We start from the raw sequence: 21,516 nt of genomic DNA, 5'->3' as shown, positions 1-21,516 counted from the left end.
CTCTCCTCCTTCCACCTCCTCCGAGTCCCTGTGAACCTCCCGGTATCTCTCACCGGGAAGGGAAAAAGACAAAAGAACGGTTCAGATGAGAGGGGCAGATCCAGCAGCAGTGTGTTTTCGGAGGTGCTCACCGCGTCTCTCCTCCTCCTCCTCCTCCCCTCTGTGCGCTTTCAGATGGCTTCAGCTCCACCGGCTCCTGGCTGCGCCTCTTTTTAACCCTTTGCTCATCGGGAAAGGAGCCGCACACACCTATGGATGCACACACCCACACAGGTCTCACTCCACATTTACACAGTTATCACAAAAGTGCACATTCATTTAACTGGATGTTCCTTTAATGACACGATTGGTGTTATATAGAGGATAGAGTCAATCAAATGGCATCGGTGTGACGTAAGGTTCCTCTGGTGTGAGGTGCAATACTTGGCCGTGTTTAATGTTCACGTTGGTTACAGACAGGCGAGGAAGATGCAGCTGAACCTTTAACTCCGGACTACCGGTCTGGTGATAACAGGTGAGTGGTACCAGGCTCCCTTTGTAGGAGGGACCGCACTCAGCCGACACGCCCACAGCTCCGCTACCCGCTACCGCTTCTCTGCTCCTCCGCTTATCAAAATGACCACTTTAGCGCTTTATCGCCATATTATCCTGCTGGAGTGAATCTTTCTCTGTGACACTCTAAATTGGACTCTAAACGGGAGGAAACGCGGCTGTGATGCTCCGTGACTGGATTGATTTTGAGGCTCGGGACGGGATTCACCACTCCGTCTGCTTAGTGACGTCACAGCAAAGGGGTTCCCCGTTCCGTCATGCTGGAGATGCTGCCTTCACGGACTCGTCGGACTTTGCAGGGTTCAGCTCAGTGCACGAGGACTCGAGGATTGACGGAAGTGTATCAAATGAGACTTTTGAAGTTATTGTAATAGCTGGTTAATGCTTCAGTGTGTTCATTTAGTACATGTATGATGTAAACCTTTGTGCGTGAACATTAAATTGCCATTACCATTTATTTATTTTATTTTATTATTTTTTAAGTGTCTATTAAACCTGCATTGAACTAGAGGGGTACCCATTTGCATTCATACCTCTGCCAAGGCCAAACCAGCCAAAATATGTTCTTGCTCTTTCTTATTTGATGCAAAACAGTATGCTACAGTATGTAGCACAGTCAAAGGCTGACAAAGAGCACAAATGAATCAAATATCAAATACTAAGTGTAGTAAAGGCCTTTTAAATGAATCAACATTCATCCCGCCCCCCCCCCCCCTCCCATCCTAGATATAATGAGCTCTGTGTGTCTTTAAAATTTGATTACACGTCTCTGCAAACATGCACAACAGTTGTAATGGTGTTATTTCCCACAGTAATTGAAAGCAACATCACAAACACTCTCTCTAATTTCATAGGAGATGTTGATAGGTCTAAAAAGTGCTAGAGCCCCATGAGCTTCACGTTTAGTTTGGTCTGAGTTTGACTCCAGCTTTTTGACTGCCGTTTGTTGATAAATGAACCTGTACAGCACCATTATTTGTTAACGATCAACATTTTAATGATGGCTTTGACGTGATGAATTGTAGTTGTGCAGCTGGATGAGGCTGGAGGAGCTATCCATCAAAATCTGACATTTTAGCATGAATTAAAGATGCATTGCTTCCTTATTGCGTTCAGCACGATATACTACAGCCGAGAGAGCCGGAGGGGGCGGGGCCAAGTCAGCCTTCCCTTATTTAGTCAGGAAAAGAGAGGAGGGAGGCAAGGAGAGAGGAGGGAAGGGAGAAAAGGGGAAGCACATACTGCCCTGTCACAGAAGAGGCCTTTCTATGAGAAAGCCACACACACACACACGAGAGAGAAGGCAACATCGCCTAAATATAAAAGTCTGGACAAACTTTTCACTTTGACAGATTCATTAAATGGTACAATACACATTCAATACTCTGTCTTGATTTGTTTTCCATTTTAATAGAGTTGTGCAGCAACAGGCAGCAAATTTGTATCGAGCTGAAATGCTTGGAAGGTGAGATCAGAAGCAGAGGAGATGTTCCACGTAAAAATGCTCCAAGATCCTCTAAACATTGATGTCATCATAAAAGCTGATGGACAACAGACAACGTGCTGCATGTGTACACAATATTTATTGTAAATGTTTTGTAGTTGGGAAGATGGAACAAGTTTGACAAGATGACTCAAGGTATACAAGCATTTTATTTAAAAAACACAAAAACAAACACAAAAGCTTCATTCAATGAGTCAAATCTATGATATTATGTATTATTATTATTTCAAAGATGAAGTCCTGTGTGATTTCTTTCAAAAATCTGAGATAAAAAAGCTCTACAGATTGAAGAATAAACATTGAATCAGAGTGGAAGCTATAGCAAGTAGTAACCACAAGTCATATGATGACTAAGGACTACAGAACAAAGTATACATCCATCCATCTGCCCAGCAACCATCACCATGGAGCTCTCACTCAGCTGGACTCTCACACTCACTGTCCTGTTCTCAATCTTCAGTGCAGATTCACAATAACTTTTTACACAAAAACGCACCCACACACCCACACCCACACACACACACACTCTTAGCGTCTGGACAGGTCACCACCTGTGAAAAAAAAGAGAAAGCCAAACACAGAGTGAGGCTGATTGGAGTTATAACTTCACTCTAAAATGCAACACATCGAAACTCTATTATTACAAGAATAATGAATCTCGTTGAAATATAGTTTGAATAATGCAAGTCTTTATGAACATATATATATTCAAAATGTATTAGCAAATATCCCAGGAGCAGCTTGCAAATGTCTCCGCATTTCTCACAGTAATGTTTGTTATGTACTATACGAGTTAAAGGTGGAAAAAAAGAGCCTGCATGTGTCGGTTAAGGTGTAAATAATGTCTAAGCACAGTTCATTTGTGAGTGAATGCGACCACACACTGCGGGAGATTGATCTGTGTAGAGACCAAATCCGTCAGACGTGAGGTCTGCTGGAGTGCAGAACAGGGAGGGGAATGTGGGGGGGATGTTCTGTGTCATGTGTGGCTACATCCAATTAACTAACGCAATCAGCCATGTTGATGAATGGATTAGCAAATAATTGCTTCAGAGGTGGGATCCCTGATTGAATTATTCATGGCGGGTAAAAGAAAACCAACATTTCAGTGAGATTGGTGTGTGTGTGTGTGTGTGTGTGTGTGTGTGTGTGTGTGTGTGTGTGTGTGTGTGTGTGTGTGTGTGTGTGTGTGTGGGTGTGGAGGCATGTGTCTAAATGTGTTTCTGCATGTCAGCCTGGTGATAATGGAAAGTGAAAAATGGAAAGAAGTAGGGACAGAAACAATGACAGGCAGAACTATGGATGACTCAGAGAGCATGTGTGTGTGTGTGTGTGTGTGTGTGTGTGTGTGTGCGTACAGTGAGATGCTGGGACTTAATTGTCATCAAATAAACTACATAAACCTGATGTATAAACGTAATTGATCACTATCAAAGATTGATGGGACTTCCGGGTTCCCTGACATAAAGACCCTAATCCAATCAGTTCCGGGTTTAACTGGTTGAATAATTGTATTGCGAGGGGGAGGAAATCTCTGCTGTGCTGCGTTGATGACAAAAACTTTCAAAGATGTTGGATAGCTGACCGCTAACCAATCACAGCAGCTGGTTTCCATCAGCTGCCACGGGCAAAACGCCTGCTGCCTGAGCTCAGATGTAAGGACTTACTCCTCAGCTGATGGAATGAAGCTTGAAAGGATTTCTTTGAAAATGATGAAAATAAAGCTTGAAGCAATAAAAAGTATGAAAACATGATTAACTGCTCTAAAGGCGCTTGGTAAAATCTTTCATCAGTCACTCCAACAAACAGAGAAGCAACTTTCTACCGATCAGCTGCTCAGCACTAACGTGACCAAGCGCAACGTATGTGAGCTGTGTGACCTTTCATTGTGTGTGTGTGTGTGTGTGTGTGTGTGTGTGGTGCCGAGATGATTTGGCATTTTATACTCAGGAGTTAGATTCTACAACAGACTTTGGAAAACCATGAACTGTTACAAGTATTGCTCTTTTTTTTGTAAAACCTCCAGTCTCCAGTTCTTTCCCTTGTGATCCCCCCCCCGCCCCCCCCTTCACCTTGCCTGCCCACCTGCCTCCCACCAACCAATCCTCTGAGCTCTCCATTGTTTTGTTGCCTTGCCTAAATTCCTGTGTTCAGTCCTACTTTTTCTCTTTGACCTCCAGCTTCTGCCTTGGCCTTTTGTACTTTTGCTCGATGCTCTGACTTGCCGGCTTTTGATCTCTGCCTGACTTGACTGTGTGAGTTTTTTGCTGTGCCTGCATGATCTTTGTTGTTTGTGTATGACCCCAACGTGTCTACGGTTTTGGTTTAAAGCCAGTTTCTTCTACACAACCGCTTGTTGTTTGAGTCTCCCCTTTACTGACTGAAACACAGCCATGACATTCCATGACTTCTATTAACAACTGACTTTCAACTACACACTGCATAGAAGTTCCTTGACATTTTTTATCATCAAACGTGCTCTGTGTGAACAATTTGACATGGATTTGAAAATCTTATCCATCACATCTATCTGTGACATTTGAAAAGCCCACGTTCATGCAAACCTGCACCGCCCACATCGACTCCTCACCTTGACAGCTTGTGCACTCGCAGCTGTGTATGACAGGCAGCACGACGGGCTCGCTCTCCCCGCTGTCACACTGCAGGCTGAGGAAGCGCACCGGGGTCTCGGGGTCCAAACGGTAACTACAGCAGTCGCACACTGACTGAAGGTAGGGCTCCTGGATAGAGGGGAGGGAGGGAGGGAGGGTGATCAATTGATGTCAAGTGAGGGAGAGGAGAGGAGGTGAGAACAAAGATAGGCAGTGTAATTGAGGAGTGGTGAGAGGAACCAGTGCAGGAGATTGTGATATTATGAGGACAGGATAAGAAGGAGAGAGGAGGAAGAGAATGGAGGACAAGTGGAAGGAAGAATGTGGTGAATGTCAGCAGAGAGGGAGGAACAAAGTTAGAGGAAGCGGGAGGAGAAACTGAAACCTCTTATCAGAACATAATAAACACGTGATGGTGAAATAACATGAAATTTAAGTAATTTGATGACAAAAGACCTACAAAATCAGAGCATCTAAGAAGCGTCAAAGAAGCTGTGTGTGCCTGTGTCCGATTGTGAAGACGGAGAACCGAGAGGGAAAAGAATGAGAGCAGAAAACAAAAGGATAATAGAAAGAGTAATGAGAGCAGGAAGTGGAGTCTAGATCGAAACTATAAAGAGTTTTTTACCTGTGAAAATACAGTTCATTAGGATTTCACACACTTGAAGAACTCAGTGGTGTGTGTGTTTGTGTGTGTGTGTGTGTGCGAGTGAAATAGGAGAGGCGTAACAGTCGATGCGTCCTCGCTTCCTCCACTCATGCCGATAGATGACAAGGAAAACTCTCCGGCCTAGTCACCAGTTACCTTCCCAGCTGTTGCCACGGTAACAAGAGGTAACGACACATCGGGCCAAGCTGATGTTTATTTTTACTAATCTCCCAGCCTGACTGACTCTATTTTTACAGTTAAGTTATACAGATGCCGAGACGTAAGAAAGTCGCCATGGTGATAAGGAGATGAGCTTGTTGTCTTATGAGACGTACACTACCAATCACACTGAAGGGCAACATCCTCCTTTCACCTTAACTATGCTCAGTGAGGTCATCGTCACAGAGTTAGGGTTTCATCAGATGTGACACAGGGACATTTGTGTGCTTGGCATGTGTGTGTGTGTGTATGTGTCTGTCCGTACCTCCAGGATAACGTCCGTCCTGGACAGACATCGTCCCCTGCAGAAGCTGACCTCCACATTGTCCAGCCGACAGTCTCGCTTTGTGATGTTCCTGATCTGTACGTAGCGGTGGCACTCCGGCGAGGGTTTATCTGACAAGTGTGGTGAAGAGGAAGGGAGGCGGGAAAGGGAGAAAGATACAGAGAACAGTGGACGTGCGCGAGGAAGAGGACAGCGTTAGAGACTGGGTTTATACAAGACATGTTACATTATAGTCCATGTCTTTTCAAAAGTGTAAGAAGTAAATCAAACTTTTCAACGAGAGAGAGAGATCGAGAGAGAGAGATAGATAGATAGAGAGATAGATAGATAGATGTGTACTTACCAGGAACCTGTTTCCTACAGACTGGACAGCAGCTGCCTGCTTCTTCCACCTTGACCTCCCCCTGACAGAGACAGGAGACACTTTGTATGTTCATTTGTTCGACTTTTCTTACATTTTATCTGCTTTCTTACCTTTGTATAAAACAGGTCCCAACTGTGTATGTATGCTCTGTCAACGCAAATATGTAATAACATGCAACATAAACAAAGTAAATTAATGACAGACAGGGAGGAGGAGAACAGCAGGACACAGAGAGGACCAGACTGAAGAAGCAGAGAGAAATAAGACCCAAGACCTAAATAGAGAGAAAGGGAAACGGTGATATAAGGACACAAAGGATATTCAGAGAGAGAGAGAGAGAGATAGAGAGAGAGCACAGAGACAGAGTGAGATGCAGGGTGCCCTGTGCTGTCTGTTGGTGTGTCTCTGAAAATAGCTGCTGTTAGCATACCGAGTCACACTCTGTGTCTAGCAAAGACACACACACACACACACACTGACTCACACACACACACGCACGCACGCACACCCACACACACTCTCGGGAGTTATCCTGCCACTCTGCACTGCCTCCAGCATTCCCTCAGCGATGCAGGGAGACCACTCATTTAAAGGGTGGGGAGGTCATGAGGACCACATGTAGAGGACCATTTTAAGCCTTTTAAGAGGGTGTGTGTGTGTGTGTGTCTGTGTGTGTGCTTGGTTATTAAAAAAGAAAAGGACACTTGACATTTAAAATAAAGGGTAGTGAAATTTTTTGTCTTCTACAGACTGTGAGATGAAAATGAGAGACTATTAAAGTGTCTGCTACAAACAGAAATAAGATGCTGGGATTTAGAGCCGTCACCGTTTGAACAGAATACAACCTGATAACATTCATCACCAGATAAGATACCTTTTCTTATATTAGCCTCTTTTGCTTTACCTTTAAAGGGGGCTCCCTGAATCTCTGCAGCACAGGCTTGCTATTATATTTTTAATTTAAAAATGCTACCTGCTTAACTGTAAGCCGAGTCGTAAATAACAAATTACACCGACAGTAACCAATTCTCAGCCTGTCAAGAGGGAACACGGTGTATTGAATGACCTTTTCATATTGATCAGGATAAGGAGTGCTATTACTGAGGCATAACATAGTGAAGCTGGGTGTGGTGAGGAATGTTAATACAAAAAGATACAAAACTGTGCGCCACAGCATGTTCACTCAGTCCGGCTACTTTGTAACTTTGATATGTGCAATCAGCCTCACCTTCAAATTCCGTATATCAGCACAATTTATTTTTAACTTTGGCCTTTAGACAGCAGAGTTGAGCTAAATACATAAATTTAGCTCGCTGAGACTATTTGTTTCTCTTAGGAATACACAGAATAGAGGGGTAGCAAAGAATCAAGGAGGATAGATTCTTTATACACTAATTGCAATTAAATTCACAAGACCTGCAAGCAAGTTTGAAAGGGGTCCAAGCCCCCTGTCATGAGGTGTAAGTCAAAAATCCAGCGACTAATTCGAACAAGGACCTGTTTTTGCAAATTTGTCTATTCACAAAAACCAAAATAATAAATTTAATATTACTTTAACATGCTGCATATGGCAAAGTTACAAACTCCCCCAGCCAGTCAGTGTGGTTATAAAATTAAACAAAACAAGATGATTTTGGAAGAGGAGGTGTTTCTTCTTATCGCCATAAAACCATTTCCTTATGCTTAATGAGGAACGATGGAAGCTGCAGTGGCAGGTATAGGAAAGAGTGGACAGATGTGGGTGGATCGGCCAGTCAGGTATTGATTTAGGTTGCACCCGGGGGAGTCCAGTTCTTTCTTCAGCAGTAGAGATATTTGTGACCAGAAGTGTCCCTGTGTGAACTGTTAAGTCTGTGCAGGGGAACAATCAATTTTTGGGGAAATGGATCTTGCCTCTCTATTTACTTGCGTTTGGTTGAAATGAGGGCATTCATTCTTGAACCGGGGAAGTAAACCGGTCCCTAAAGGTGGCTTCATTTTCAGCAGCATATATAGTACTTGAATGCTTATGTTGATACTTCCTCCCTAAAAGAGGAGTATATGCAGGTATCTGAGATTACCCCTTCCTCTTGAGATGAGAGCTGTATTAACTCCTGTACTACTGCCTGATACGGATCAGGAAATCCTGTGCCTGAAGTCCTTGCCACCATGCACAAGAACAACAGGGAAACTCTTACAATTGTATTCTGAAGGGCTGGGCACAATGGACTGAAAAGGTTAATCACACCTGTCACCCCTGTCCAATGAATAAAAAAGACATAACTATTGAAATAAGTAAATTACGAGAAATGTTCATGAGGAATCCACGACATGAATACGGATTCAAATACGCAGGCGTGTTCCCATCACATATCTGCCCTCCACACCTCTATAAAACATCAACATGTCAACAAAACCTGAATAGGTTAAGGTTCACGGAAGAAGAATGTATTGTAGAGCTTTTGCAATTATTTAAAGTACATGTTTACCCAATAAAAATAAAAGCTTTTCAGTTTACAAGTCAGGAGGATAGAGATGGAGCTGTTCAATGAAATAACATCTTGAAAAATAAAGGTTTCAAAACACACAGAACATTAAAGTAGCGCTTTGTTTGTGAGGTTCCCTGTCAATAAAAGTGGAGACCACCGTCTGTGGAAGGAAATGAAAAGAATACAATTAAGTGTGAGCCTCACCTCATTACATTGCAGCGGCGGGCACCTAGAACGGCACAGCTTCCTCCCGTTTACACAGCGACACGACAGGCAGCCCTCGTCCCACTCTGATCCTGCCTGGCTCACACAAACACACACACAGAGAAAATCATGCAATCAAAGAATCACACTTTGACACTCACAAATTTGTTTACAGGCACACTGGCATTGGTCGCATCCAGCTGCACAACATGTGGTGCTACTGTTGAGCAATACAGCATATTAAAGAGACCCTGTGAACTTCCCTCAGTTATGCTGTAATTCCAACAGTACAAAATAGACTTAGGGTACAATTAAATGTGTTGTGTGAGCTATGGGAGTCAAACCCAGGGCTCAACTTTAATCCACACAACAGCGCCTACCGGGGACTGCCTCTGTAGCTCCCACTGAGCCATTTTGCTAATGGTTATGAGGTGGTTGATTATAAAGTAATGGAGGGTCTTTATATAGACATTAGTCATAACAAGCTGACAGAAAATTGTGTGTGTGTGGCGTGTGGTGTGTGTGTGTGTGTGTGTGTGTGTGTGTGTGTGTGTGTGTGTGTGTGTGTGAGGCAGAGAGAGAGAGACGGATGGGAGACAGAGGGAGAGATCGTTTGGTAGAAAATGGAAAAGGAGCGAGAACAAGAAAGTAAAAAAGAACAGAGGGGGGATAAAGAAACCCAAATTGGAAAGAATCGAGAGTAAGAAACAGAAAGATTGGGGGGCACCCTCTTGTCAGCGTGTGATTAATTCTTATAATCCTATAATATCCCTGCTTCATAAATTATTCCTGGCAGGCTTGCCCACTTGCGGCCTGAGTACGGGACTTCCTGCATAATTGATGAGGCGGAGGGCTGCGGAGGCATTGTGGTGTAATGTGGCCTACAGGGCATGTCACTCATCTTCTAATGGGCCCTTCTTTACAAGTAAATAACACAATGGATGTGAATGGTAGGGCTCATATACACACAACACACTGCTAAGGTCAAGTCACAACGAGGCTTGCACAATGGGACGGCCGAGCTCGATGGGCAGTAGCTGTCAGGTTACATTGGATGGAAGACAGTGTGTATGTGTGTGTGTGTGTGTGTGTGTGTCTGTGTGTTTGTACCTCGTGCAGTATGCCCTGGTCATGGCAGGGGCAGAGGGCGGGGATGACACAACCGCCGTCCGTGTTTCGGTAAAGCCCCTCCTCGCACACGCAGCCCTCGGTGGTGCCGCTACAGTTGACAGGGGAGGAGGAGTAGATGTGGTGGCAGCTCCTCTCACACAGCGGGACGTCCTGTGACACGCTCCGCTTCCACTGCTCCCCGTCAGGACACTCTAAGGAGGAGGAGGAGGAGAGGCAAGGAGAGACGACAAGTGAAACAAGGTGTCAAAGGGGGGAAATGGAGAGAGGGCGAACAGGAAGAGGTGGAGAGTAGGAGGGAGAGACAGGAACAGAGAGACAGGAACAGAGGTAACTTAAAGACACATTAATGGTGGAAAAGACAAAAGGGGACGCAGACACACAATCAGAAAGCAAAGGTATGAATCACCTCCCAAATGCTACACTCTCTCTCTCTCTCTCTGTCATACTTTAAAGCAATAAAATCAATATAAAGGATTCTGTAATGTACTGAATGAAATTGAACTAAAATAGATGAATCAATTAAACTGAACCAACTTTTGCTGCTTTGAATATTGTGAAGAATTGTGAAGAACATGCAGAAAGTAAGGAGTGGAATAAACCTTAGATTTCTATTACACATCTTAAAGATATTTTGCATTGTTCTCCTCACTAACCACAATCAGGGGCCGTGCAGGTAGTAGCGCGGTGGTCAGGGCCCTCACACGGGGCTCCTCCGTACTGGCTGGGCTGGAAGAAGCTTCTGTTGGAGCTCCGTATTCCTGTACCACAGCTCACTGAGCACGGGCTCCACTGGGACCAGCTGGACCACTCACAGTCAACTGGAGCAGCAGGGGAGAGGGGAAGGAAACAAAAGATCCAGCTTAGTGTCACTTCAACTTCATTTCCTGCAGCAGCAAAGCAATCTTTTGCCAAAGAAAATGTAACTTCCTGATGGTGAGATTTGACATTAAATGAGGTCACATCACTATGGTATCCACGTATTCATATGTTGTCGTGTTTACAAAGTGAACCCCCTGCAATGGCCATCTTTGTGTGATTGCTACTGGTGTCACTCAGTTATTTGTAGCAGCTGTTGAGAACTATAGATAGGTTTGACCTATTTATCATTGTCTTGACAGTTTAATCAAAGCCGACTCTTGCTGGTGACTTGAGGAGAGAAGTGCTGTACAGTATTTACACTTGTGTCACAGCAGCTTTGTTTGCATCCGACTCTTCTTATGTGAGTTTGGACATATTGAATAGAACTGAACCGGATCTAATTTAAGTCCAAAGTCAAAATAGAAGGAAAAAAAAAGAACTCTCTTGTTGCATCTCTGTTTTATGACATTAAGTGGTATCGTGGTTTGTACGCCGACAAATACTGTGTTTGTATTTTATGACAATGGTGAGTTTTATTTACTGGTACATAACTGTAGGAGAGTCCAATCTAATCAGGGTTAGAGTTTGCTATATTGCTTGAGTTTTAATCAAATGCTGACTTCTTGTGTTGATATGGAATGCCATAATGGTAAACAAAAAGGGATGGGAGGGGCCATATTATGGATCCAGGAGTGGATACTTCAGAGTGTACCAGAGCAGTTGTGCTTTGTAATGGAATGAGAATAACAATGAGCTCGGAAGCAACTTGCGTAAATCAATGGCTCACCTACTAGTGTGACATGACCGGTGATGTAATGTGCTCTGATAGGTCTATAAAGCAGAAGAAACGCTGTGTCACTCACCGTCACAGACCTCGGAGGTACAGTGGAACACTCCTCCTTGGCAGACGCTGCAGAGAATTAGAGGAATCACACGAGCGAGATCATATGAAGAGTAAGGGTTGAAGACTTTATAGGATTGAATATTAGGCACCAACGTGATCACCATGCCTAATCAGAGGACTGTCAGAAAGATGGAATGACTTAGCGCATGACTGCATCTATTGAGTTGATATAATAGCATTTGACCAGTGGACATTACTCTCGTCACATAAGGTAATTTGAGACATTGTGTGTGATATTGGGCTATAGAAATAAACTTGACTTGACATATATACGTTATTGTAGTAACAACACAATCTTGCGTTGTAAAATGATGCTGCAGAAGGGCTGCATTGTGAACAGAAGGCACTCTAATAATATACTGAATTCGGGAGAGAAAGCTGCTCTGTAAGCAAGGCCATGTATCAAAGCATACAACTAAGAAATTATTCATAAGGTAAATTATTTTCTATTTAACACATGGACACACCATCTACAATGTAGTTTCTGTAACAGACTCAAGTGACAGAAAGGAGGATTTATAGACGAATCAATGATGCAAATATAGATGAACATAGAGTTCATAGCTTAAAAACTTGGAGCAGATGGGATTTAAATGTGGTTTTCATTCAATACAGGCAAAAAGGAATGCAAATTTCTGCTGCACTCTACGTGTGTGTGTGCCATCAATCTGTTTGAAATAGTCTTACTTATAGACTTACTAAGGAACAGACTAATTACTGGTATGCAATAAGTAACTGCCTTCCAGGGAAGTGAAGGAAAGATGGAGGGAGGAGCAGAGGAAGTGAAACTAACACACTGTTTAACCGTCTGAAACTCCGAGCAAACAGTGATGCAATGATGAACCACTGAAGTCTAAATGTGTGATCAAAAGCGCATAATTGCCACGGTCCATTAGCAGCTCGCTAAAAGCCCTGTTTTCGACTCAAGTTTAATGAATACTCAGCCGCAACTACACATTTAAAATGGCGCCTCTCTCTCTTTCTTGGAACAAGTTGCTTTCTGTGTCTGAAACGATCAATACATCAGATATTAAATGACATGAACGGTAGTAAATTAGGCCACTTCCCATTCCCATTCATTCCTTTTTAAAACGTTCTCCTTTCGATGTATAAAGCAGAGAGCGGCACCTTGCTGATTACTTGCCAGGTGTTTCCTCAGATGACAACTAAATTACTTTTTCATGCTTCACGAAACATTGGAGTCTGAAACTAGAAGCCAAATATGTCCGAGCTGAATTGCTTGTAAGTCGTACACTCTGTTTTATCTAAAGAGGAGAAAAGGAAAGTCTCTTAACACGGTTCTAGATTTCCCTCAGACATCTCATACCTCCACCAAGCCACAAAACCTCCTTGCTGACTGTGGTACTTTCATAGATTACCATGTGTTGCAGAGGTGCTGAATTGCTGCTCCGGGAGGCAACACGTGTTTTGTGTCAACGCTCTGGTTGTGGTTATCAAACGGCAGGGAGAGAGACGAACAGGGACAGTCGTCGACGGACACACACGAGCCACCGTAGAAAACCTGTAGGGACATTGAGAGAAGTTGAACACGCTACATCGAAAGCATGACAGCGATCAAAGCACACAAACTCACACACAAACAAACACAGACCTGTCCAGGGGGGCAGGTGCATCCAGGGGTACAGGGTGCAGGTAAACATTCTGTCTGTGACCACAAGTCCTCACAGGTGTATGGACAGGAACCTGAACAGTTACTGAATACTTGGCCAGCAGGACATTCTGTACAAATGAGAACAAACAACAACAAAACTCAGAACCTAGATGATAGTTTGGACATGTCAGTAAAGTCAGCTATGATTGGGTGTTACCAGGCAGGCAGCTGTTGGTGTTACAGACAGTGTGTTGCTCCAGTGGTCCGGCACAGGCCATCCCACCAGGCTCGGGCTCCCTCAGGACCGTCTTGTTCCTTACAGACACACCGCCGCCACATGATGTGCTGCACTCGCTCCAGGATGACCACTCACTTAACAAGCATCCCACTGAGACAGGATGGAAGGGGACACGTGAGACAGAGACACAAGATAGACAACATAGACAACATGTGGGAGTGCCTGAAAGGTTTTATTAGATAGAGAGATAAACTTTTATTAGCCCCACACACGGAAATTTCGGGTGTTACAGCAGCAAGGGGTGGCAAAAAGAGGCATCAATAAAGAATAGATAATAACTCTAATCTCTCTGACCTGGACAGTCTGGCAGATCACAGCTTTCCGTCTGTTCAGTGTCTGAACAGGAAGGACCGCCCTCTTTTTCCTGGCAGGAGCGTGACCTCGTCTTTTGTCCATGTCCACAGGAAACTGAGCAGGTGCTCCATGTGCTCCATGGCTCATAAACTGGACAACCAAGGTTGGTGCACAAGAGAGTGCCATTCTCACACACGCTGCAGATAAAGTTTAATAGTTTAAGAAGCAGTACAGGAATTTGTATTACAATATCATGACTAACTCCAGGTTTTCCAAAAGATCATTTTCCAGCCTAGAGCAAATTTACAAGTTAAATTTTTTAATTTGAAGTCTTAAAGTCAACTCCTCACCAGGTGTTACACTCCATGGTAATGTTCTCTTGAGGGCTGAACTCCTGTGTTCCATTGCCTGATGGGATACCACAGCGACAATGTGTCAACGGCACACAATGACCATCCTGCAACAACTGTCCCTCAGGACACCGGCAACCTGAGAAACAAATAAAGTGACAAAATCAGAGAAAAGAAGTGGGGGAAGGAATGTGTTGATTAACACGGTCTCTAAAAAGTCCCATTGAGGTGTAATGTCATTTAGGAAAGGTTTGTCAGCACTTGAACATTACCTGGGTGACAGGTTCCTTGGAGACACTGTACATGCTCCCATAAGTCAGTGCAGCTGCGTGGACACTGATTGGCACAATCCTGATGATATGTACGACCCCTGTCTTCACAGCGCTCACCTAGGATACAAGAAAATGAATCCTCCTTTCCTGTCTTCAAACATTGAATCATTCTAAAGCTCGAACTCAATTTAGCCTAAAAGGATGATTTCCATCAATCCGTCATCAAAACCCACCTCTAATGAATGTTGGGATGGACAGACGAACAAAATCATGGCACAAGAACAGGAAAGTTTAGGGTTTGCATTTCGCCTAGTCTGCAAAATCTATGGACTACGGCAGGAAAGTGGAGAACTCAGAAAAGTGGTCACTAAGCGATACTGTAGGTGAAGTGGGTTTTGCAAATGTACCTGGGCAGAGCGCTGTGTTGCAGCTCTGGCTCTGTGTCTGCTGGCTCCTGCAGTGAGGTCCTGGAGGAGAAGCCAGGGGCAGCCTGTGGCGTTGTCTGACTCCACCGCTGCACGGCTCCGCACAGGCAGTCCAAGCAGTCCATGCACTCCACTGGCACATACCTGAAAGGGTTAAACTATTAATATGTTCCCACTGAGCAATAGCTCCTCAGACACCTCTGAATGATGACGCACAACTTCTCAAATATTTGGCATGCAGATCAAATGTAAGGGTGCTGATTCAGAGCCATGTCCATTCATATCGAGAGGGGAGGGAGCAGAGGAGACGATAGAGCTGCACGGATCATAAAGGATGCAGGATGAATCATTCTTTGCACACCCCAAATCCAATCATGCCCCTGTCTCCCCACAGACATAAACACATATAAACTAAGCCTTCCTTCATATCCTTTTTCCATTTTTACTGCAAGGGTAAATAATAACAATTGGGCAGTTGGGAGTCACCATGCCAATGTTTCACTGTGAATACTGATTGGAAGCTGGCAACAGTTCATCTAAACCAGTGGTTCTCAACTGTTTTGGCGCCCCCCTTTTATAGATCAGAAGTTTTTCGCCCCCCCCTCCAACCGAGCGACCGACAGATGGAAACACTTGCCGGTGCCGATGCCGGTAAGATCACGGACAACACGTTTTTGCTTTTAGATTCTTTTCGGCCACCGGTGCCACCGGTGTTTCAGGAGCCCCCTGTAACCCCATGAAACCGGTAGGTACAGGGGGCGCCGGCGCGTGAAAGCGGGAACCGGGAACGTCCGTTGCCGGCCGAAATCACCGCCGTGCCGTTCCCGGCGCCCGTGCAAAACTGGTTCCGGGTCTAATATGGTCCCCCCTGTAACCCCTCTGTAACCAGAGGTTTCAGGGGGAGTTACAGGGGGGGCCAGACCCTCTGGTGGTGTCTGACAGGGGTCCCGGTGGCCGGAAATAATCTAAAAGCAAAAACGTGTTGTCCCTGTTCCCGGCGCCCGCAAAAAAAAAAAACAAAACAAACTGTGCCGGTTTTAATTTTGTTTGACTCGTTCACTGCTTTGCCTGCATCACATCATTTGATAGAAGTCGAGTGTCAGAAGGGGAAAACAATTCCATTCACTGCTCTCCTTCGTTTTGGAGTTGAAGGAGGAACTGGAGCTTGACAGACAGGCAGAGTGAGGCATTTGTGGGACTGAACCATTACCTCTACACATGTTAGCATCTGGACAGAGCCTCTCCTCCATCAGCGGTCCTGGACATTGACTCTCCTCGTCTCCTCTAGGGACTGGAAGACCAGAGTCCAGATCCAAACAGGCACGGTAACGCTTCTGGACAGAGACCATGTTGCTGCTGTTATTAACCCCTACTGTGGAAAGGCTGTATTCCAGGGAGGAAGTCGGCATGCAAGGAGAACAGGGAGTCCACTCCGACCACTCACTGAGGATGACTGAAATGGGAGGAAAGGGGGAGATGACAACCGGCAGAAACAACCATGAATGGCAGAAGAAGAGATAATGTCATATGAAAGGGAAAAGATAAGGAGAGGAGTGTAAAGATGACAGTGTATGGTCCTCGGTAATGGATGCAATAAAATTTGGAATAACAGGGTGAAGAGATTATTCAAGGGAAGAGTTCAAATCATCCCTCTTCTGTGTTGCTTTCTGCTGTCTTACCTTCACACTCTCTCATGTCACACTCCAAGGTGCCATTGTGACAGAGGCTGCATGCAAAAGGAGACACAGTCAACAACAACAACAGTAACATTCTCATTGATCCCAAATAGTCCAATTAAAGCAACAGCATGCAACCACAGAGATGGATGTAGTCAAAGATTATGATGCAGAAACAATCAGTTGTTGTCATGGCACAGTTCTACAAATTACATTTTACCTTTATTGATGCAGCACTGAGCAACTCAATCAATGCATTTGAAACATTAAAACAAACATGTACTCAATTGTATTTGCAACTAGAACATTATTTCTGCCTTGTAAAAACTAGAATTATATCAATTCTTAGTCGAACAGAATGGACACAGAAAAGTAGCTGAGAGAGAACACATGTCCGTTTGTTGGGAGGAGTCTGACCAGGTTCTGCAGCCCATGGTTACCGTGCCCCCCTGAGGGACAGTAACAGGTGTGGGTGGTTGTCCTGAAGCCTGTTGCTGCAGATAGACACAGCCACACTCCTCTGGACGGACACAGGTACCATTCTGCTGCAGCAGGTTCTAACAGGGAAACGGCATCACAAAATAAATTCAGAGCGCTCGGGTTAGTTAGATTAAACAAAAGCTTTTGTCTCTTCTATTTACTGGGGGATGCTCACTGCACAGTACATAAAGCCCTCTTTCCCTGTTCACTTCATGCTGATGACTGCAAACACAAGGCATTCGAACTCAATTCTACAACTTTTACAGAATCTCTTATATGTTGAACTTTTAAAAGTGCAAATGAATCAAATGAATCATAACTCCCTGTGCTCTTTCACATATTTCCTCATCATCCCCACTGCTTCAGGGATGTATCATCAAGTCCCTCAGTAAAGGATTTTTCAGGTTATTATAAAAATGAAAGCTGGGAGCTCTACCAACTTTTACAATTGCTATCACCACTCATCTCTAAATGATATATTGTGTATTGTACTTATTGGTTAGACATCCAGCGCAGCATATTTCAGTTTCATACTAGTGTATATTTCCTCAAGCCTACAACAGCTAAAATAGCCTGAAAGATTTATTAATAGTAGAATTATCAAGTTCAGAGTTTTAGTTATAGAGTCAAAAGGAAGTTATGTTCAAAACGTTAGGTGCTTCGAATGACGTTTAAATCTCGTTTTGATGAACAAAAAGCAGATCACAATGAATCAAATGTTACCTGTGGGCAGTAACAGCCGGGCGTACACTCCCTGGCACCTAAGCACTGATCCCCACGGCCCTGCAGAGCACACTGCTTCTCACAGGGAGCACCACAGGCCGAGTACACAAACGGTGCTTTGCAGTCTACAAACAGGAGAAGGAGCTCATGAAGTAAAAGAGCCTGAACTGTGTTAACACGAACAAACACACACACACACAAATAATCTCGGTCGTAAATCATCATCACTTGAAAGGTGCTCGCTACCATCGCAATGACTGAGGTTGCAGGCCCTGCTTTGTGTTTCCACAGGAGTGCATTGTTGCCCCCTGGTGGGAGGGGAGAGAGCTGCTCTGTGTCGCTGCTGCCTCTGAACCTCACAGGAGCACTGGGACCAAATGCTCCACTCAGACATGGGACAAACTGCAAGACAACAAAGGTTCTTTAACAGGTACACACAATGCAAACGCAGATTTCTGACCAATCTGTGTCAAGCTGGTGAATTCGAAAAACAAAACTTTGGGAGAATGCTGCCCGTCATGTACCTGGACAGGGCCGTTTGTAGCACAGCTGTGTCTCCAGTTTGTTCCTCTCCACTTCGAGCTCAGAGGGACACACTCCGTCGCCTTCCTCTTCACACACACATACCCTCCGTCGTGACACAGACCCCGCGCCGCAGCTCCGGGAGCACGGTGTCCACGGAGACCAGGGGCAAAGTTCATCTAGAGACAGGAGAATCAACATGATATGAAATTTAACATTTACATAAACAAGACATATGTGTTTCAAAATTAAGTCTTCAAATGCAAAATGTGTGTTCCCCCTGGTGAGCCTGCAGAACACTAAACGGATGCGTTATGAATTCCAAGTAGTGAGACTATACAAACCCAGGCAGGGAGCGGTGAGGCAGTCCTGTGTTTCTCTCTCTGGCCCGATGCACTGAGATCCATTGTTCCGTGGAGGGGGATTGATGCAGGCGTGTGTTCGAACCTGTGTCCCGGTTCCACAGGTCACTGAGCAGTCAGACCATACCGACCACGGGGTCCAACCACCATCCACTGGCAACGGCATATAGAAGCGAGCCATTTGGCATTAAGCACATGGCAGTATAACATTAGAAGAATAGATGCAGAACAAAAACAGAATAATGTAACAGTCATGGATGTGAGAGGCTCCATGGATTCTTTTTGTCCATGATATTCCCTGCATCTAGGCCTCCTTACTCCTAGTCATTAAAATCAATGCACTGACCCACCTCTGCAGTCAATATCTTGGCAGTAATCTCCCTCTGGGGTGCATGTGCTGGCAGGGAAGACAACAGAGAATGATTGAAACACAAAGTGGAATTCTCATTTATAAGTCCCGGATCCTTCACCAGCCAACCCTTGTTTTCATCTGTGTGTGTGTGTGTGTGTGTGTGTGTGTGTGTGTGTGTGTGTGTGTGTGTGTGTGTGTGTGTGTGTGTGTGTCCATTGTACCACTGTTTGCACTCTCCCTGCAGCCAGGTGTCTCCCACACTGAGCTCCTGGTCGTCGTGGAGACAGAGCGGTGGGCAGGGTCCTGGGTCACAGGGTTTGTGCTGCACTTCCTCAAACTGGCAGTCTGCGCCGTCACTCTCAGGTATCAAGGACCTAACACACAACAAAGGCAGATAAGGTTTTAGATTTGGTTTGTAGCCTTATATAATTGTTTTAGAAACAGTATCATAACTACAAACAGATATTTGTGAGTCTGTTCACACCTGTATCTTGTTCTCTGGCCCTGACCGCATGAAGTGCTGCACGACGCCCAACTGGACCAGGAGCTCCAGCTGCAGACCCCCTGGCAGCTGTGATTGGTGCACTCGAGCTGTCCGTCAGAGCAGGTGCAGTTGTTACAGTCCACGCGATGCGAACTGCCGGCCGCCCAAATCTTTCCCAGCGAGTCGACACAGTCACACTGCCACAGCTGCACACAGACCTCGTCTTGCTGTAAATGCCCTGAACACACACACACATTGATGAGTCAGCAAAAAAGAAACAAGAGCTGTTTCCGTAACAAAACATATCTCAAGGCACTACAACGCTTCCTCGTTGAACTGACCATTTCAACATTGCCCTACTTTTATAGGAAAACGCAACTTCAAAGTGCTTAAATCATTATTGATTCCAACAAAGCAGTCTCTTTACCTTCAGGGCAGCGGCAGCCAGGCTGGCATTCGGTGTTGCCCTGACACTCTATGCCCTGCTGCAGGTCTGAGCAACGCTGGGGACACTGGTTGGCACAGGAGACGAACTGTTGACCAGGCGGGCACCCTGTCTCATCTGGTAATACACAAACAGAGGAGTTCTCGGCTTATACCACAATGCTGCAGGGCATCTTAAAACATGCCTTTCCATGGATGCTGATAACACTCTGGTGTGAGAACCAAGAAATAATGTCATACAATGATTCAATGCACATTCTGCTCTGTGTTGCACCTGCTACTTGAGCTTTATAGAGAGTAGCACAGAGTAAGAGAGTAACCATCCAAAATCAATATGTTGTGCAGGAATGTACCGTCTGTCTCACCGCAAGGCTTCGTGTTGCAGGGTTTGACCTGATTTTTCTCTCCTTCACACTTCTTCCCACCGTTCTTAGGTGGAGGGCTGGAGCAGGAGCGAGTACGTACCGAGCGCCCACCGCCGCAGCGCTTATCACAGCGGGACCAGGGACTCCATCGAGACCAGCCTCCATCCACTACATCATACAGGCACACACAGCATGAGGTAATGTTTGCTTGAAATGCATTTTTTTACACTTTGCAGCTTGTTGTTGTTGCTAAAGTTTGGTTATTGTTATGTGGCGGTGCAAAGGTATGTGCAGTACTGGATTATAAAAAAAAAAATGCAACTTGAAATGACAACAATAATGATGACTAACACAATGATCTCACACACACACACACACACACACACACACACACACACACACACACACACACCATTTAGATTTTATATATATTGTGAGCCATATTGTGTTAATCTAAGCCATGCATACTATACTATACGGTGTGTGTGTGTGTGTGTGTGTGTGTGTGTGTGTGTGTGTGTGTGTGTGTGTGTGTGTAAAAAAGCCACTTGTGGGACTACAGTATTCCTTCCTGACCTCTGCAGGGCTTGATGTTACAGAAGCGATGCTCCAAGTTTCCTCCCAGTATGTCCTCGCACCACGAGCCGTTCATACCGGGACTCAGGAAAGTTCGGATCCGTTGCTGCTGACCCACTCCGCATGAGCGTGAGCAGGATCCCCAGTCCCCCCACGCTGTCCATGTGCAGTTCCTTCGCTCACAGTCGTCCCCCCTACACACGTCGTCCTCACCATCTGCTACACAAACAAAAAGCAAACGGTATGATGTCAAACCATGTTTTTCTAAATGCCAGTGTAGTTTGAATAAAACATATTTGTTAGACACAAAACTGTGGACAAAACATTTGCAAATGGACTCGCTAAAAGAAAAACAGCTTGGCACACAGCGCTGGCTCTTGATGCCTGTGCAGATCAGAAATAAAAGTCCACAACCCAATCTGTTCTCTCGTCTCAGAGACACACAGCAAACATTACATAACACAACACAGACAAGGCCAAATCCAGTCTGTGAAAGCGGATCATTAGTGTGTCCTCAGCTGACGCCACAG

General features: G+C 44.9%; 1 protein-coding gene across 1 annotated transcript in view; it reads right to left on the bottom strand.

Annotated features, from left to right (window-relative positions):
* Positions 1-2,584: 2,584 nt before the first annotated feature.
* The window catches only part of sspo (SCO-spondin), a 51,830-nt gene continuing 32,898 nt past the window's right edge, over positions 2,585-21,516 (bottom strand). Inside the window, exons 90-117 of the mRNA XM_076158236.1 lie at positions 20,987-21,202; positions 20,411-20,578; positions 20,029-20,163; positions 19,602-19,839; positions 19,339-19,491; positions 19,116-19,162; positions 18,748-18,918; positions 18,406-18,582; positions 18,128-18,283; positions 17,882-18,006; positions 17,096-17,235; positions 16,682-16,728; positions 16,213-16,455; positions 14,985-15,146; positions 14,578-14,694; positions 14,306-14,444; positions 13,956-14,152; positions 13,581-13,751; positions 13,364-13,491; positions 13,131-13,273; positions 11,711-11,757; positions 10,643-10,807; positions 9,969-10,180; positions 8,859-8,954; positions 6,166-6,226; positions 5,802-5,932; positions 4,647-4,797; positions 2,585-2,607 (exon numbers count right to left, since the gene is read on the bottom strand). Of these exons, the coding sequence (XP_076014351.1) occupies positions 2,585-2,607; positions 4,647-4,797; positions 5,802-5,932; positions 6,166-6,226; positions 8,859-8,954; positions 9,969-10,180; positions 10,643-10,807; positions 11,711-11,757; positions 13,131-13,273; positions 13,364-13,491; positions 13,581-13,751; positions 13,956-14,152; positions 14,306-14,444; positions 14,578-14,694; positions 14,985-15,146; positions 16,213-16,455; positions 16,682-16,728; positions 17,096-17,235; positions 17,882-18,006; positions 18,128-18,283; positions 18,406-18,582; positions 18,748-18,918; positions 19,116-19,162; positions 19,339-19,491; positions 19,602-19,839; positions 20,029-20,163; positions 20,411-20,578; positions 20,987-21,202 (3,959 nt within the window). The remainder of the gene's footprint in view (positions 2,608-4,646; positions 4,798-5,801; positions 5,933-6,165; positions 6,227-8,858; positions 8,955-9,968; positions 10,181-10,642; positions 10,808-11,710; positions 11,758-13,130; positions 13,274-13,363; positions 13,492-13,580; positions 13,752-13,955; positions 14,153-14,305; positions 14,445-14,577; positions 14,695-14,984; positions 15,147-16,212; positions 16,456-16,681; positions 16,729-17,095; positions 17,236-17,881; positions 18,007-18,127; positions 18,284-18,405; positions 18,583-18,747; positions 18,919-19,115; positions 19,163-19,338; positions 19,492-19,601; positions 19,840-20,028; positions 20,164-20,410; positions 20,579-20,986; positions 21,203-21,516) is intronic.

This window comes from Genypterus blacodes, unplaced genomic scaffold (assembly GCF_046128005.1).
Source record: "Genypterus blacodes isolate CSIRO-AG114 ecotype Tasmania unplaced genomic scaffold, CSIRO-AGI_Gbla_v1 ptg000076l_1, whole genome shotgun sequence".
Lineage (NCBI taxonomy): Eukaryota > Metazoa > Chordata > Actinopteri > Ophidiiformes > Ophidiidae > Genypterus > Genypterus blacodes.
Note: the sequence above shows the minus strand (reverse complement) of the source record. Positions and strands in the feature narration are given on the sequence as shown.